This window comes from Pieris rapae, chromosome 13 (assembly GCF_905147795.1).
Source record: "Pieris rapae chromosome 13, ilPieRapa1.1, whole genome shotgun sequence".
In the NCBI taxonomy this organism is placed as follows: Eukaryota; Metazoa; Arthropoda; class Insecta; order Lepidoptera; family Pieridae; genus Pieris; species Pieris rapae.
This window is the reverse complement of record NC_059521.1, coordinates 1,573,333-1,590,818: the sequence shown is the minus strand read 5'-3', so window position 1 is coordinate 1,590,818 and position 17,486 is coordinate 1,573,333. Positions and strand designations below refer to the sequence as shown.

Genomic DNA, 17,486 nt, shown 5'->3' with positions numbered 1-17,486 from the left:
CTTTCTTAAGGCTCAATATAAACAAACGTAGCGTTCTCTACGCATGTCTCGAGTGAACGCGGGAAACTTATTTTCCCGCCTTTTCCACGCGCCAACATTTGCTAGTATTAACTCACATGAATCTAATTAGAAAATTTCCCAACTTAAATTCAACTGAAATGGCGTACATACAACTCTATAAAATGCACATTTAAAATTGTAATTACGATGAATAAGAAAAAATTTCCCCTGAAAAGCTTGTATAGACGAATTGATGAAAACTGTTATTGCATTTATGTATTGAAAAGTTGATCAAGTAATGCATAATTATGAAAAGGTTGGTGCTGTTTCAGATCCTCCCGTTTGTAGGGGGAACAAAAAAAGGCAGCTTCAGTCTCGCAGCAACCGCGGCTCGCGCCGGCCGCATCAAAACGATATTTTATTTTTACATTACGTATTTGGTTTCGCGTAGACTTGGACGGCGGTAGTTGAGCGGCGCGTTTTGTGCAACAAAATTGTGTTTTTGGACCCTAAAATGGAACAAAATGAACATTTGGATAATAAAGTAATAATTGATGACCCGGCAAAATTGTTTACCGCAACTTAACGCAGTTCAAATTAGAATTTATTTTCGTTTCTTACATTTGTTTCACATTTGTTTATTAGCAACGACATATTGGGTTCGATTGATTTGTTATTTTTACGTTTCCAATGAAACTGTAACTTGAAGAAACTGTACTCCCGGACGGAAAGAGAAATAAGAAGATGGCGCTCGCTTCTTCCGTGAGCTTATACTACTCTATCGTGCAACGGGCCGCAAGACATTACTTGGAAGATTATTGTCATACAGGTAATTAACATTTTTATATTTTTTAGTTTTAGAAAGCCTTCATATTAAAATCGTTTGGGAAACGCGGGATATTTTAACTTACTGAGTAAGTACTTCAATTAATGAACGGTATCAATATTTTGTTTTTCAAAAATATTTTGAGTTTTTTAATATTTATTAAATTATAAATTTACACAAAATTCTATCTTCTAGTCTTTACAAAGTAATTAAAGTGTTGAATATAAAAAGATGTCCGTGAAAAATTACTAAATTTATTTCAAACTTTAATAAATTGTAATACTATTTTATTCAAATATCTATCAAAATATTGCATTTAAATCAGATGTATCCGCAATAATACGCGAGAAACAAGTTTTTTTTTTGTCTGACTAAAGAATTTAATAAACTTCTGTAATCTTAAATAAATATTAATACATTAAATATTTTAAATAGTTAAATACTACTTGTATTACTTAGTTAGTACTAATAAAGAGAAAACATCCATAAATCTCTCACCAGGATCTATTCTTTTTTATTTTCAGTGTCATTGTAGATCTTTTGACTGTATTAAAAAATTAGGTCTATGGAAATTAATATTAATCGACACCATTGTTGTAGGAACAAATTAATTGAAACATTATTAGGAATCGTACTTACATTTAACCCGTCGGGGAACATGTCAGTTAGTCTGCTCGCCTCAACAGCAGTTACAATATCTTAATACAACATGTAAATTGTTATTTTATTACTTATTCTGTACAAATAACTGGTACGTATATAATATATTATTTAACAATAGTAATTTCTATTTAAATTTTAGAATTGTAGAGAACTCGTATTAATTTATTTAACTAAAGAACTGACGTTGAAGATCTACATAAATATAATAATCTAATATAATGGTATAATTATCATGCAATGTTTATTCTTAATGAACGACACTGTACGGTATAAGTATAACAACGCGCGCCAAGTGATTTCTTTTCTAACATGCTTCACAAGTTTTACTCAATAAAAGCGAACGTTTATCGAAAATTTATAAAATTGTCCTACAAATGTGACTTGTGTGAATGAAATGAAATAATCTATACTATAACGCGGGCAGTGTTGGCCTAGTGGCTACAGCGTTTAACTCTTATCCCCGAGGTCGTTGCTCGATTCCCAGCTGTGCCAATGGACTTTCTATGTGCACATATAACATTCGCTCGAACGGGGAAGGAAAACGTCGTGAGGAAACCGCCTTAAAATTAAAAGGCAAGCGCCTTAGACCCAAAAGTCTGATTTTCTTCTTGCCTACCAGATTAACTATTGATCATGAAACACAAACAGAAATCTGAGGCCCAGACCTAAAAAGGTTGTAGCGGCATTACGAAAGCATATTTTAAATCAATAAATAGTCAAAGTCACAAATCGTTTATTCATATAGGTAACACAATTTATTATGAACGTCAAAAAAAATAAGAAAAATTTATTATAACTTTTCTAATAATAATAACATTTAGTATTGAATTTATTACGAAACAGATAAAGGCTATAATATAAACTAAATAAATACAATAATAAAGCCCTTAGAAGTACAAAAACAACGAAATTAATTCCTTTTACATGAACTTGTGCGTTGAATTTTGCAAGGTCTCAATAACAGTATAATTAATTACGCGCCAATCATAATCAATAAAAGTTTTATCATTAATATGTTATTCAAAAGTCTTACAACGCATTTTACCAAACGTGTACAGTCGTGTAGAGAAAGTATCACAATTCAAATTTTAACCGTCTGAATAATTACTTGCAAAATAATAATGTAGGTATAACAAGGATGTTTCCTTAAATGTATTGAAGATATACTTGAGATATACTGAGCTGCTTGAAGAGACCTGGTTCTTTCATCGCTCAACGAATAAGTATCGCAATACAACGAGCAAAAGCTGCTTACATACACTGCAACAAGGACCGAACTTTTAAAATTTGGTTTATTTCTCTATGTATCTATCTTTTATTATTATTACTATGTAATAATGTATATATGCTTAGAAATCAATTATAACTAATTTTACGATGTATCAAATTATGTATAGATACATAAATAGTCAAACAAATTTGTAAATCTCCACAAAAACAAAGAAAAAAAGTGAAAAAAAGAATTATTACAAATAACGCAAAAAAATGTTATACATGAAACCACTTCTCCATGCGATTGTCCACTTAGAAACCAGTCCTGTACCGTCGCGCCGTTCAAACCAGTTGGACGATAATCGCATCGGGCGCGGTGCGTTTATATGCAAATGCGGTGCATCTCTTAAAGGTCAAGGTCGAGATAGTGCACTTTTGCTTGCCACTGTACCTATTTGAGCCATGGACTTGGCAATATGATAATAGGAAATTTCGTTTTCGAACTCATTTTAAACAGCTTATATAGGGGTGAAATGGCTCTATTTTTAAAAGTAAATTTGATTTATTTTAGCCTATAGCTGCCTGCATTTGTATATTGGCGAGATTTTCAGCGACTCATACAGCTATCAATACTAATTCATTTGCAAGAATTTGTTACAAAAATATTATTTTGGTACCATCTAAACTTCGCATATCGCGTTCAAATTTCTGTTGTTCTTGCATTAGGATTTTACATTGTAGTTACATACATTATCAATCATATCATCATCGCATAATTAAAGTATATTATTACATTAATATTAATTAAAATGTGTCACTCAAATAATCATTAATTGAATAATACATTTCCAGAAGTTATAAAGCCGATTTTTTTTAAACTAAGTAGGAAGTGGTTGGAATGTTTTTGATATATTATTATAAATAATTTTCGTAAAATCAGTGTTTTTTCTATACATTTAAGGTGTAATTTTTAGTGTAATTTGCCCTCATGTCTTCTTCGGAAGTTGTCAATTTTAAAAGTTACATAAAACGATAATTAATTACATGGCCAAGCCTTTCTCAGTAGTCTACTGATTGGTGAAATCTTTCGGTATGTTTTAAGATTGTCGAGCTCCTAATTTATTCGAAATTAATTAACGATCTAAGAATTGCCTGTGTAGTTTAGGATCAAAGCTGTGTATCAAATCCTTTGAAACCACATTTTATGTTGTAATGTCCTGTACTATGTATTTTCAATACGAATGGAAAAATACTTAGTAACTTGATTTAACAGCAATAAATATTACATAGGTAACCATTATATAGTAAAAATTAATATGACTCAACCGTTCGTGATCTTTAATTTTAATGACATTAAAACTATGTAAATAAACCAGTGGCGCTGCCTTTTTAGGTATCGGATTGCTGTATCCGAGTTGTTTTCTTTTTAATAGACAAGTAAGTGATCAGCTTTTTGTCCCAACACACGCCGTTCAAGTTTTGACTCTGACATGCATCTTCCACCGCATTTACCATGGAGTGTTCAGAGAAGTTGTTCGAATTAATACCTGCAGCTGAGTTTCATCGGACGTCAAGGCAGAATACCAAATTAGTTCCGTATCACCTTGATGTCCGTCGTTCCACAAGTAAGCGATTCTTAAGGCAAATTTCTGAGAGATGTGGAGCTGCCCACTGAAGTATTTCCGAACCAATTCGACTTAGGGTCCTTCAAGAAAAGAGCGTACCGATTCTTAAAAGGCCAGCAGCGCGCTTGCGAGCCTTCTGGCAGTGCGAGTATCCATGTGCGGCGGTGTCACTTAACATCAGGTAAGCTTCCTGCTCGTCTGCCTCCTGTAATATAAAAATAAATGCCTCTTCCCGTGTGGTGCTTTCCTTGATTAGTACACAGCCGGGAATCGTACCTACGACCTCAGTTATGAACATGCTGAAGTTACTAGCCAAACACAGCTCTGAAGGGCTTTAATTAAAACGATAATTATATTACAGACTTCTAAATAATACATTTTTAGTTGAGTGTCTGCACCGATATGGAACGTTTCATCCTAGATTGTACACGTTTTTCTGTAATTTCATCAGTCACTAGCGAAATTATACCAGCTAATACCACAGTTCAGTTCAGTTGTGGTTAGTACTTCTCTTACCAGAAGTAAAATTTGGAAAAAATTAAATTAATACAAAATTTGTATATAGAAAGTCCACCCATTTTTATTCATATATTACATGAATTACATTTTAATTTAGTAGGTAACGTCGGATGTAATTTATTTTATTGTCTGCCCCAAACCCCACGGGTACTTTAATCAGTATTTAGATAAAAGAACGCGTGATCATAAAAGCTTTTACTAGCTTCGTGGTAACTTTCTATGATAAAAACTATTGATAATTATAAAACGATAAATGAGCTTCCAAAAGCCGATTCGAAGTGTTAAAAATGGCACCAAATTCAAGTACAAAGATTATTTTTGTCACAGTGTGAAGTTGTTACGAAGTAACTCAATTCTCAAACACAAGTGAGTTATCCAAGTTTAATCTTATGTTTAATGGACAGTTTAAGCAGTTAAGGTATACTTAGTTATACTAGGAAACATTTGTGTTTGGTCTTCTTCCATTAAAATGCTGCTTTTTTATAAATAAAACTGTCAATGCCTGAGGGCTCTCGTTGTCGGCGTTATCAGAATACATACGCTCTCTTCTAAAAGGAATCTAAGTCGAATTGGTTCGGAAGTATTTCAGTTGGCAGCTGATTCCACATAGTGGTAGTGCGTTGCAAAAACTGGTTTAAAAACGCTCAATTGTGGAACAACGGACGTCGTGGTGATACGGGTGGGATTCCATATTCTGCCTCGACATCCAATGATGAAATTTTCATTAGGTTTTACTCTAATCAAATCTATATCTACTCTAATAAATCTTTATCTATTCTATTAAATATATGAAGTATGCCTTTTATCTAAATACTAACCTTATCCATCCGTAAAATCATAATGAGTTCAATTACACTGTTTTTTTAAATACGTTTACATACTTTACATTATAGTCTAAATATAGAAGATAAATATAGAAGTAAATAGACAAAAGAGTAATGCGTTACTAATAACTGATGTCACTGTAAATTTAATGTCTAATAAACTTTACCTTATAATTTCTTGAACCACTAAAATGTTAATAGACTAGGTGATTGGTCGTTACAAGGCTTAGTGAGGCATTGTTCCGCTCCAAACGATGGTAATCAGGTGGCAAGCTTGGACAATGTTACGGTTAACTATACCGTTGGCTAATTGAAGCCAATGGTGATAGCAGACGGTGAGATTTGGGCATAAAAAAGTAATGCAAAAAACCTTTAGTGACATTCCAAATTCAAATTTCTGTACTTTTAAATTTAGAACACAAAATCGAAGTGTTAAAAATGGTAGTATTTTATTACTGCCATCCAGAACTTCGTTTCGCCTTTTTTTTACTAAGCCTATCTTTTTAGTAGCTACATATTAACATATAGAACATTTTGCTATGCAACCCCATAGAGACTGTTCGATTTTCCGAATTCTTACCATTTTCTATCCATAACACCTTATATGATATTTCTTATAGATGTAGCTCGTTATAAAGAATAGGCACACGACCGGATACAGTTTATAAACTTTGAGATTGTGATAGAACACGTGATATTCGTTTAATAATGGATTTAATTGCTTCTACTTGTTTTACAATACATATAGTATGTAACCAGTGTTTGCCTAGTGCCTGTGGTTTGATCCCCGGCTGAGCATCAATGGATTTGTGTGCATTTAACATTCCCTCGAACAGTGAAGGAAAAATCGCAAGGAAACCGGCTTGCTTTAGACCCAAAACGTTCAGGCACTGGAGTCTGATTTGCCCATCAGATTGACAAAAGATCATGAAACAGATATAAACCTATAGAGATTGTAGCGCTACCGGTTTATTAATTTTAATACTCGTAAATTTAAAGAGTACAGGTTAAACACAAGACGCGGATTTTCCCTGGAGCATAATCATTGCGACGGACAGTCAACCTCGCGAGAATTAAATACCTAAGAGAATTTTGACGCAAGATTCCATTTTAGGTTTAATATTCAAGGAACCAACAAACCTATTTGATATCACTTAATATCAAGACGTGCGGTCGTATTCAAACACGTCGTCAAGGAATATTTTATCACAATTATTTCTTTGTTGAGTCGCTTTTTTTTCGCTTTTAATTAATGTTTTTGAAATTTGTGTTGAATGAATTACTTAATTCCGGAAATGTGAGCAATCTGTGTTTTTTAACATTAATGTAGAATATGGAAAAAAGAGTGTTGGCCAAGTGGCTTCAGCGTGCGACTCTCATACCTGAGGTCGTTGGTTCGATCCCCGGCTATGCACCAATGGAGTTCCTTTCTAAGTGCTCATTTAACATTTGCTCGAACGGTGAAGGAAAACATCGTGAGAAAACCGACATGTCTTAGACCCAAAAAGTCGACGGCGTGTGTCAGGCACTGGAGGCTGATCACCTACTTGCCTATTATATTTAAAAATGATCAGGAAACAGATTCAGAAATCTGAGGCCAAGACCTAAAGAGGTTGTAGCGCCACTGATTTATTATTATTTAAGAATATGGAAACCCATACTACAAAACTACTATATTAACATAACAGAAAAGTATGTTTATTTTAAACGAAAGTTCACTAGCCATTAGGATTCACTATGTCATGGCCACCTAGTCTCTTCCATTTGACATATTAACAACATAACACTTACAATTGTATACGTATACAAACTACATATTGACAAAATGATGTTTTATTTAAATCAGCTGTTTATTTTTTAAACCAGAATATTTTGTATGGCATGTAATCAAATGAGTAGTTTACTATGTTAGACGTAGCTTTTTGAAATTATTAAGTTTTATTAGCGTTTTTTAATTAATAATTAAAAAACGACACGATTTTACCATAACTAAGTATTTCAATTAATTAAAAGGTGTTTTAAATACCTAGTTACGCATTTGATAGCGATATTACAGGCTCATTTTCTAACACGTGATTAATGAACTAATGATTATCAAATTGTAAACAACTACACGTGATTCTAATAGTTTACAAACATCGACTAAAGACTGTTATGGAAACAATATTTGAATCAGAAGGCTTCAACCAGGCTTTGCTTGAGAGTATACTTTTAGTAGGCTTCGTATTCATCAAAGTTCATTGCCCGGCAACTTCACCTATTTAAATTATAAATGTTATAAATCCTTTGAAAGCTCTCTCAATAGTTTACTTACGTCCAAACTCAATAACCTATCTCAATCCATTTTAGACCATCTGAGATAGACATCTGACCAAATATTGATAAAGGTGTGCCAATAACCAATAGACGCATTGTAAAAGCCATCATTCAATACAAGCTATTTAGTTATTTATTTATTTATTTATTGGGAAACCAAACAGAGACATCCTTAATAAAAACAAAGTCAAAAATAAAACAAATACAAACACACTGGATGCATCCACAACAGGTTACACTTATATATAATGATAATATTCATGGTAGGTCGAATTGGTGTTAGAAACTGACAGTTCTACTATACTATAGCCAATATCCTATCTTAAGATTTTAACTTACACCGGTTTTTTAAATAATTAAAAAGCTGTTTAATAGGTTTTAAACATAGACATGTATATTTTAATATTATTTGTACGGTTTTATTTACTTTATTTGGTTTATATTGATTATCAAATACAAGTGTAAAGAGAGAAGAGATTTTACCATCGCCAAACATGGATTGTCTTTGTAGGATTTGTAGGATTTGACACAAACAATTGTAGAGGATCCAACTTGACTAACATAGTTCTACTACTCTATTGGTCTACTGTCGGGGCCCTGGCATGCGGATTCCGTAGGGCTCGCTGGACTTGAGGTGGCTTGGAATGTCTACCTCGCCCGGATCTCTGAATACCCGCAGTTGTATAATAGTTGATTCCAAATATTTAGGTCGTATATACTTGAAATTTATCGTCACTACACACCAACAGAGGCAACAGACCCTCTATTAAGGCGTCCATAGACTACAGTGACTACCTTTCATGGCTTACGGACGGCCATGATTCTTAAAATAAATGGATATTTATTTCTGGTATTTTTCAGTGGTAATGACGATCACATACATTCGTCAAACAGATAATCTCATTTTCTTTCTCAAAGCATTTTCATTATTGTTATATAAAAGGTAATCATTATTTAGTAAAATACATTAAAATTGTCAGTAATATAAAGACACGTAAGGGTTGTGCATTCTTGTGCGTATTGACCCGAATACGGCGTTACGCAGGATTGTCAAGGTCAGTCAAGTTCAAGGGCGGGACAACCCTACGCACACAGGTAGGGTGAAGTCTTTGGTGTAAGTTTTGGATTTGGGGAACTAGAACTAGGTCTTTATTGAGTCAAATTAACTTTGAAACTCCATAATTGTTTTATAAATAGTTACACAAATAGAAGAAAAAAAGAACGTATCCCACTTGGGGACTGCCGCGGTAAATCTAAAGCATAGCATTTTTATTAACTTATGCAATTATAATTATTTATTTACACAGTATTTTCTATTCATTTATCATTGATAATAATGCAAACGTTTTCTTTGATATTCATCGTGTGTTAGGTTTTTATTTCCGTTACGAAATTTCTTGATTCGGTCGCCGCTCTCAAAGCCCACGATAAATCTATGCAATAGCTTAAAACGTTACTTAATTCATTGTCGGTCATTTAGATTTATAAAACTAAGAGATTTGATATCTGAATTATTTAATAGATTGGTTATTGGTGCACAGCTTCTGATTGAACCTCTATGCCTCAGGGATGAGAATCACACCTTGAAGGCAGTAGGAAAACTGCTACTAGTTTGAATTAAAACATTGTAATGGATAGTTTTTTATAGACGAAGTTTTAAACCAGGTGAACATTACAGGAAGTATTTGACGTAATGAGGCATAAATAAAAAAAACTTTGTTATACATATATGTATTATTAAAAAGGCAAGATTTTTTTTACATTAAGGTTTAATATAGTTAAATTTATTTTTCATTACGCATAAAAAGATACAAACTAAACTATACTAACCAGCTAAACACAAACAACAGAATACATTCATAGAGAATAGACATCATCGAATCACTCAACTCAACTGGGCATGTAATACTGACCATCCCTATCTAGCATATGTCTAAAGTTTGCTAACAACCCTATAATAGATCTAGTAAGGCTGTATACACATGTAGTATTTGTGAGCATGTATTCACAACTTAAAATTTGATTACATATGGTGCTGTATTGAAGCCAATGGTGATAGCAGACTGTGAGATTTAGGCATTCAAATGTAAATATAATACCTTTAGTGACATTCCTAATTCAAATTTTTGTTCTTTTAAATTTAGAACACAAAACATTACGGCAAATAATTGTTAGACAGATACAGTGAGGCCCAGACTTGTAAAATCAAAGAAACTGTTTTAAATTAATTAAAATAGCTCCAACACAACGAAATATTTGACAATTGGTTGGTATAGTAGACTGATTTACAATTATAACATACTTAACACATACAAGAAAAAAAAATACATTATAATAAAATAATTTTTACTTATACTTTGCTTATTAAATATATACTGTGTTTTGTATTACATTACCGAACATTAGATTTTTATACAAAAAAATCTATTTTTTCTTCGATTTATATTTATATTTTTACATTAGATTTAGCTTCGTTGATAGTTAACCTAACGTAACATTCGTGACCACAGACAATTTTACACCCCTCACAAACATAGACGATAGACTAACAAGTGAACACGCCTAGACAAATAGCGATCAGCTGTCACTAAATGACACTATGAAAAAGGGCCATTCGTGATTAATTTATCATGTAATAGGGATTAATAATTATTGTTCAAATTGATTTTATTTATTTTCTTCGAATTCGCTACACCCCACCTACAAACAATAATCCGTATTATGGTTTTACTATTGTATTCATGTCTCTTCTCATCACGACATTCTTCTTCTTCTTTTGGTGTCTCTCCATTACTGAACGTTTGCCGCCATTTTCATGAACCGTGTCTTGTCTTGTGCCTGATGCAGCTCTTTTGCAGCTGCAGTACCCGACAGTGGTCAAGTACTGTAAGAGAGTGCCCTAACATTACTTACAAAAGTTAACATAGGGAAATTATTAATGGTAAATAATGTGTGTTAATTTTTTTGAATCAAATTATTCATGATGTCGAAAAAACTGTTACTTATAAATCCAACCAAAAAGGTCTAGTCATCACAATATAGAACGCAAACATTAAATAATTACCACAGAACAGTAAATCTAAACTTTCGACATAAGTAGACAATGTTTTGTCTATAATTTTGTCTACATTGTATATTTATCTGTGCACGTGACCTAGCGTGAACATACGGATAGCCGCATACACGATAGCAGGAACAAGTGTGAGGCGGAAGCGGAATTAATTCGAAATTTAAATCTCACAGCGTTATCATTTATTCTTCATTCATAATATGACGGATAAGTTTTGAGAAAAACAGCGTCATAAGAATGGTTTAAGATTTATATAGATCTATAAGATATCCAGAAATTTTTGAGTGAGCTACGAATTCCGAATGTGAAAATTCATAACGATTTTGACGTAAGGGAGCCTTAACGCTTAGTTTCTAAATCAAACCCTAAGAATAATTTTCAAGGATCAAACAACTTATTTATTAGAAAACAACAATATGGACGAATAACAGAGGCATAGTTGTTCTCAATTGATGACACCATGGTAAATCTATTTTATTTCTTCTGACTTATCCCACACTTTTTACTTGGACACTAATGTGATATAATGTTTACTCTATGAAGCGTCTTCGATAGGTTTACGAGCAATAGTTACACACGTTTTTACTTAATAAATGTATAACTTATGACACAGTAATTATTCATCTTTGATATAGAAAAGTCTTATCATTAAACGTGCAAATATTATTTCCGAGTTCCCTAATCGTTTGGTACAAAAAACATCATGAGGATATCTCAAAGATAAAGTATTGACTACAGACACAACCTGAACACGTCATATTATATCCTACTGGACCTCTGTACTATCCAACTTCAGAAGAGGTCGTGCATGGTACGGACCAGACAGCTAATTTTTATGGATTAATTTTCCGCATATAATAAATAAACAATATACAGTATGATAAAGCATTTTATGAGAAGTACTCATGCGAGAAAATTGAAAAGTTTAAATATTTTTTACGCAGTTCTCCATTAAAATATCAAACAGTACCAAAGTTACATAAGTATAAGAGGTAACTTCAGAAGAGGTCGCGCATGGTATGGACCAGAAAGCAAGTTTTACGAATTACTTTTCTTAACCTAAAAACAGCCTGCTTTATAACACACGTTGATTTTTCTCAGACGGTAAAAGGTAAAAAGTTTATCAATTTTTACGCAGTACTAGCACGACCAAGGCGGCGTGACGTCGTGTGACACACATTGAAGTTCCGCCGTCTGTACGTCTGTCTGGGCGCGGTAATTGCATAACCCCGGTCAATGCCATCTAATTGTTTAGCATACGTAAACATACTACGTCTTACGCGTTTTATATGTAAATTGTATGTATTAACTGTGAAGAAATAACAAGCTGTTTTAAGAACTATAGGCTCGTAGATAATCCTTTAAGAAATCATGATTTCGCTTTAAATACTTACGTACGTTTAAGTACAAACCGTTTATAAAAAGGGTAATGTCATACTACTCTACAATTTCTTTCGTTTTCTTTAATATGGCTGCTAGAAATTATAAAGCACTAAGCGATATACTTTATTACCCTTAAGAATTTCGCTTCAAATGACCGATTCAAAAGAAAGCAAATGTATTGGCCGTGATATTGTTCCAACATCGCAAACCCTGACCTCACTAATGGTCACAAGTGGCTCAATTGACGGACGTGACGTCATCACACTTCCTCCCCTAATTGCCCAGAGATGCGTCCGCGCAGAATTAATCTACAAAATACAATGCACTTTTTATTCACTTCTCAGACAATTTATATTTAGTCTTTTAATTTACGATAGATTTGACATTTTATTGTTTAATTCGTGACGTTTTGGTTTAATGGATTATTATAATCCATCCATACTAAACTTTGGATTAATCTAAATAGTAACATTTTCCACTTGCAACATTTTTGAGTTTACCTTATTGTATTACTAGTGGCCTCTCCCCGCTTAGCACAGCTTGAAATTTATTTTGAAAATATATAGCCAAGATACTCAGAGAACGTCGCATTTTATTGATAAAAGAAATAGAATGCGACATTTTGCGAGATCTGTCCAGTTTTGAGTTTCTTCATTGCTACAAATCTTTCGAAACTATAATCTTCAGCACATATGCTATCAGTTTATTTTGTAATAAACCTGTGTTAAAGACACGACAGAATATCAACGTGTTTTTAAATCCACAAAAACATTTAAAAGGAAAAACTGTAATTACAAGTTTTTCATTCTCGTCGCAATTAAAATAATTAAAATTTATCAGTGCAGGTAGACAATAAGCAAGACAATGGGAAAGTAATTTCGAGTGCCTCTAAAAAGCCTAAAAACAACTCATTCTGTCGCCTAGCAACTGAAAAATGCATTCGGGAGACAAAAGCACGCTATTACGACGCCCAGGATTAGCCCTATTGACACTACGTTACCAATTAAAAAGGGAGGGGTGCGTTTTCGTCTCGATTTTTTCAACAGACGCTTTTTCAGGCCGCGGGTGCCCCCCCAAACCCCACCGCTGTAGAAAAATCAATAACGCAGCAGTTTTTTCCGCGCGTAAAGCATGCACCGACACGGCGCATCTATGTGTGGGTGCAACACATAGCTAGGGATGTCAGTTTTCTTTTTTAAAACGTTCCGTGCCTTTGATTAGGATATGACGAGCTTATGAAGCTTTTTTGATACTTTGTTTCATCTTGAGACTGATGTCAATATGCAAATGAATGTAGGGTCGATTTGATGAATTTCTCACTAATTAGCATGAAGACGGTATTTCGTTACGAAAATCGCATAATCATAGTCTATTTGTTATATTTTTATTGATTTATGCAAAAACTGGACCAATTAAAACTACGTTATCCGTTATAAAACTTTAGTGATGAGAATAAATATATTTTTCATTTCACCTTGTCTGTTAGAAATAAAATGTGAACAGAATCTTACGTACTGAAAAAAAAACATAAAAGATATTTTCCAAGACACGTGAAGAGCAACAGGCGGGTGAAAAATAAAAAAGAAAAACAATTGAACACCTCCCTTCCTTCGCCTTGCTTTAATGCGGTGTTATACATTTTAACGGGGTTACATTAATTTTTACATTTACAACTCCAGCGGATCCATGTCTCATTCAAATTTACTTATCTCTTATACTAATTGAATGCTCGGAAAAAGAGTGGCGGATAGTTTATTGCCAGTTCTTCTCTTCCGTTCTACGCCCTTGATTTGAGAACTGGCAATAAATGTACAATTAGACGCATTTAATGTATAAATATATCTTTTTTTGACGTTCATAATGTTACCAACATGAAGAAATGATTTTTGAATTTGAATTTGCTCTTAAATACTGTAATAAGACTAAAACACGTGTATCATTAAATGTTCGCTAATTTGAAAGGAAGCTTTAATGCTATTTAATTACTTATTTAAAAACTTTGCGATATGAAAATATCTTTATGTTCTGCTCTGAATGGTTTTTATTGCTATTCAGAATGATTTGAAAAGGACCTCATAACTCGTTTTTGAAAAGGACCGCAGTAAAATGAGGAACAGATTCGTTGAATGACGTATATCGCGCGGGGCAAAGGACTAAAACGACCTTGGGTTTTGAAAGAACTTCCGCGAGTCTTTATTACGCTCAAATGAATTGCGAGACAATAAATATATTTGCATACATTCCAAATATTCAATACGGCAACCGCACATCACTAATTGCGAACGCAGACTAACGTAAAAAAGCATCACATTGAAAATAAAAGAATCGCTTTGCACATTTTTATTTCGCATCGTCCATGACAGAAGTGGTTCCGTCCCGCTCGCACGCTATTGTTTGGTCGCGGATCCCATCATCACTCCATCTTTGTCTGACGCGCACTTTTTTTGAATGTGCAAAAATATAAAAACCCCGAAACGGGTGGGGTGGCCCCCCCTGGGCCCACTTGCAGTTGTGTGCGTCAATAATCGTTGTTTAGGGCTTTGGCCGATCATAGGTCAATACAATGAAATTTATATGCAACGAAATTTAACAGATGAATGCAGCTTATGGCACACTGCATTTAATCTGGAAATACAATTTTGATGAATCCATTCATATGGAATCTATAAAAATTGCGAAAACCTAAATCTGTTTTCAAATAAAATAAACAAACAAGATTGCTAGAAAGATATTAATTTCACAACGAGGCAAAAAGGTTTTTAAGTCTTTCCAACTTTAGAAACGTGTTGCTTAGTAAAGTTAAATTTTACTTCTTTACACGACTCCAAAATACCAAAAACTCCGCAAAAATAACCACTCTAATATATTTCTAACAAGATTTCATATAACATAATTCAAGTACCATAAATTCAGAAATTATTAAATATCATAGACAAAATGAACATAATCAACATAACGTTTCCTACTTCAAGTGAACACCGAGATGCTCTTATTCAAATGAAAGTAGTTCCGAATGACACTTGCCAAAAAGCGGAGTCTATTTGCAACATACCTTTCTCCTTTCACTTGGCAATTATCATTGCTCTGTTTAAATAATAGACGTGGTCTTTTTTAATCTGTTTCGTCTATACTACATTATGTATATTAATCGAAATATAGATATTTATAACAAAGACATCATTAAATATTGCCGCCCGTTGCATCCCTTGTAATTTTTATGTATTGTGTTGTTTCCTTGCAACGAAGTGTAAATAAATAAATATCTAGCTTAACTTAAGACTAATAATTTAAGTCTAACCTAATTAACTAAAAAGGATACTTAAAATAACACTACTTACAGTCTCTATTCGGAGGACTAATTTTGAGTAATTTTTTTAAATCAATCAATTTTTAAAACAAAAACTAGTGACTAAAAAATCTCACGGACAGATGTATTTAAATATATTAAATCGTTTATATAAATTGATTGAAACAGTGTGTTTATTGCTTAGAATTTTCTAGATAATATTATAAACGTTAACAGTTTACAGGCGTCTTCACATCAATGGACGCATTTATCCGAACAAATTTCCTGCCACTTTCCCGCCGGCTAAGTATATAGAAAAAAGTTTCAACAAAAAGTCCCGACTGCGCCGACCTTACGCAGTATCGTTTTATTGCAATCGTTCCCGTGGCCTCTCGGCTTCTTACCTCATAACACAGTTTCTCTTGCATCTTTCTCCCCTTACTTTTCCTGTAGGCGCGTGGAAACTTTTTGACGCAACCCATAGACAAGCCTCACGTGCCATAGATTATACAAGTACATCATTAAAAACTTTTTTGTCGATTAATTACTTGTTTTTTCACTGTACATTTCTATTCATTCTCAAGGCAAGCGTTTCATTAAATTTCTTCAAAAAAAGCAGTTCTTTTGAGCATTATAATTAAGGCTTCGTTAAACTCTATACTTTGCTGAGTAAAAGGAGTCTTGAAAGGATGGTTTAAAAATTGAAAACGGACTTTTTAAAATACGTTTCTTAATTGACTTTCAGCGCAATATGATCTTGAATGGGAATTAAAAATGTTTATATGGCGTCTTCCTTTACTTAATTTTCTTAATTGGACACTTAAGCTTTAACTATAGAATATTTTAATGTAAATATCCAAACATGAGCGTGTAAAATTATAAATCCTTTGATGGTGGATTCTTTAGATCGCAATTTGTTAATTAATTCAGAAGAACATGTCAAATCTGAATGCTCGTCTTTTCAGAAGCTAATTAACTGTGTCGTTATATTTTTTTCTCGAACTATTAATGATACCTAATTTAATTAGAAGTTGAACTGAGTTTACTTTTTCTTCGTGTTTCCTTAGGCAGATGTTACTAAATGTCACTGAATAGCTAATTAATAAATCAAATGTTGAAAAGCCATAGAATATATTTTTTAATTTTATATGTTTTCCGTTAAAACGTTTTATATACATTTAACTGTAAGTTAATTATAAGCTTTGAATAAATACAAACCAAACACTGAGAGGACTCAAATAGATTTGTTATCTGATACATGACGAGGGCTCGACTTCCATACCCTTGGTAACGGCGACCATAATAAATTGACCCCTCTTAAAAAAGCTCAATCTCTCTTAGGTACCTCTAGGTATTTGTGGGGTGGGCGGGATGAGGGGTCATCCCCAGTGGTTATTTATGTTTTATGCACATTTTTGCATGGAGCTTTGCACGCAGAGGCCTTAAATCGAGCTCAGCTCTGCAGGCACGCACACATTGATGTGTTGTTCTTATATATTTGGACGTGTGAGTAATTTAAATGGACATTGATTCGGAAAAAGACTCTTGTGTGTATTTTGGCTACACACTTTGTATAAGGTATCCAAAAATTATTTAACACTGACTGTTTTACGGGTTAGATTCTCAATATATAGTGTGATTCATTATTTAAATTTATGCAAATTATTAGTCTATCAAGTAATAACAGTAATAACTATTTGAACGTAATGTCAATAAAATCGTAACTCTATCATAGATAAGAATGCCTACGCCGTAGCTGCGT

The 17,486-nt window shown here is 33.2% G+C and overlaps 1 protein-coding gene across 2 annotated transcripts in view; it reads left to right on the top strand.

Moving 5' to 3' along the window:
* Window positions 1-387: 387 nt before the first annotated feature.
* Window positions 388-17,486, top strand: part of LOC110992580 (zinc finger protein 883) — a 42,457-nt gene continuing 25,358 nt past the window's right edge. For both annotated transcript variants that reach the window (XM_022258469.2, XM_022258461.2), the window contains exon 1: window positions 388-829. In XM_022258469.2, the coding sequence (XP_022114161.1) occupies window positions 745-829 (85 nt within the window). In that variant the 5' untranslated portion in view covers window positions 388-744. The remainder of the gene's footprint in view (window positions 830-17,486) is intronic.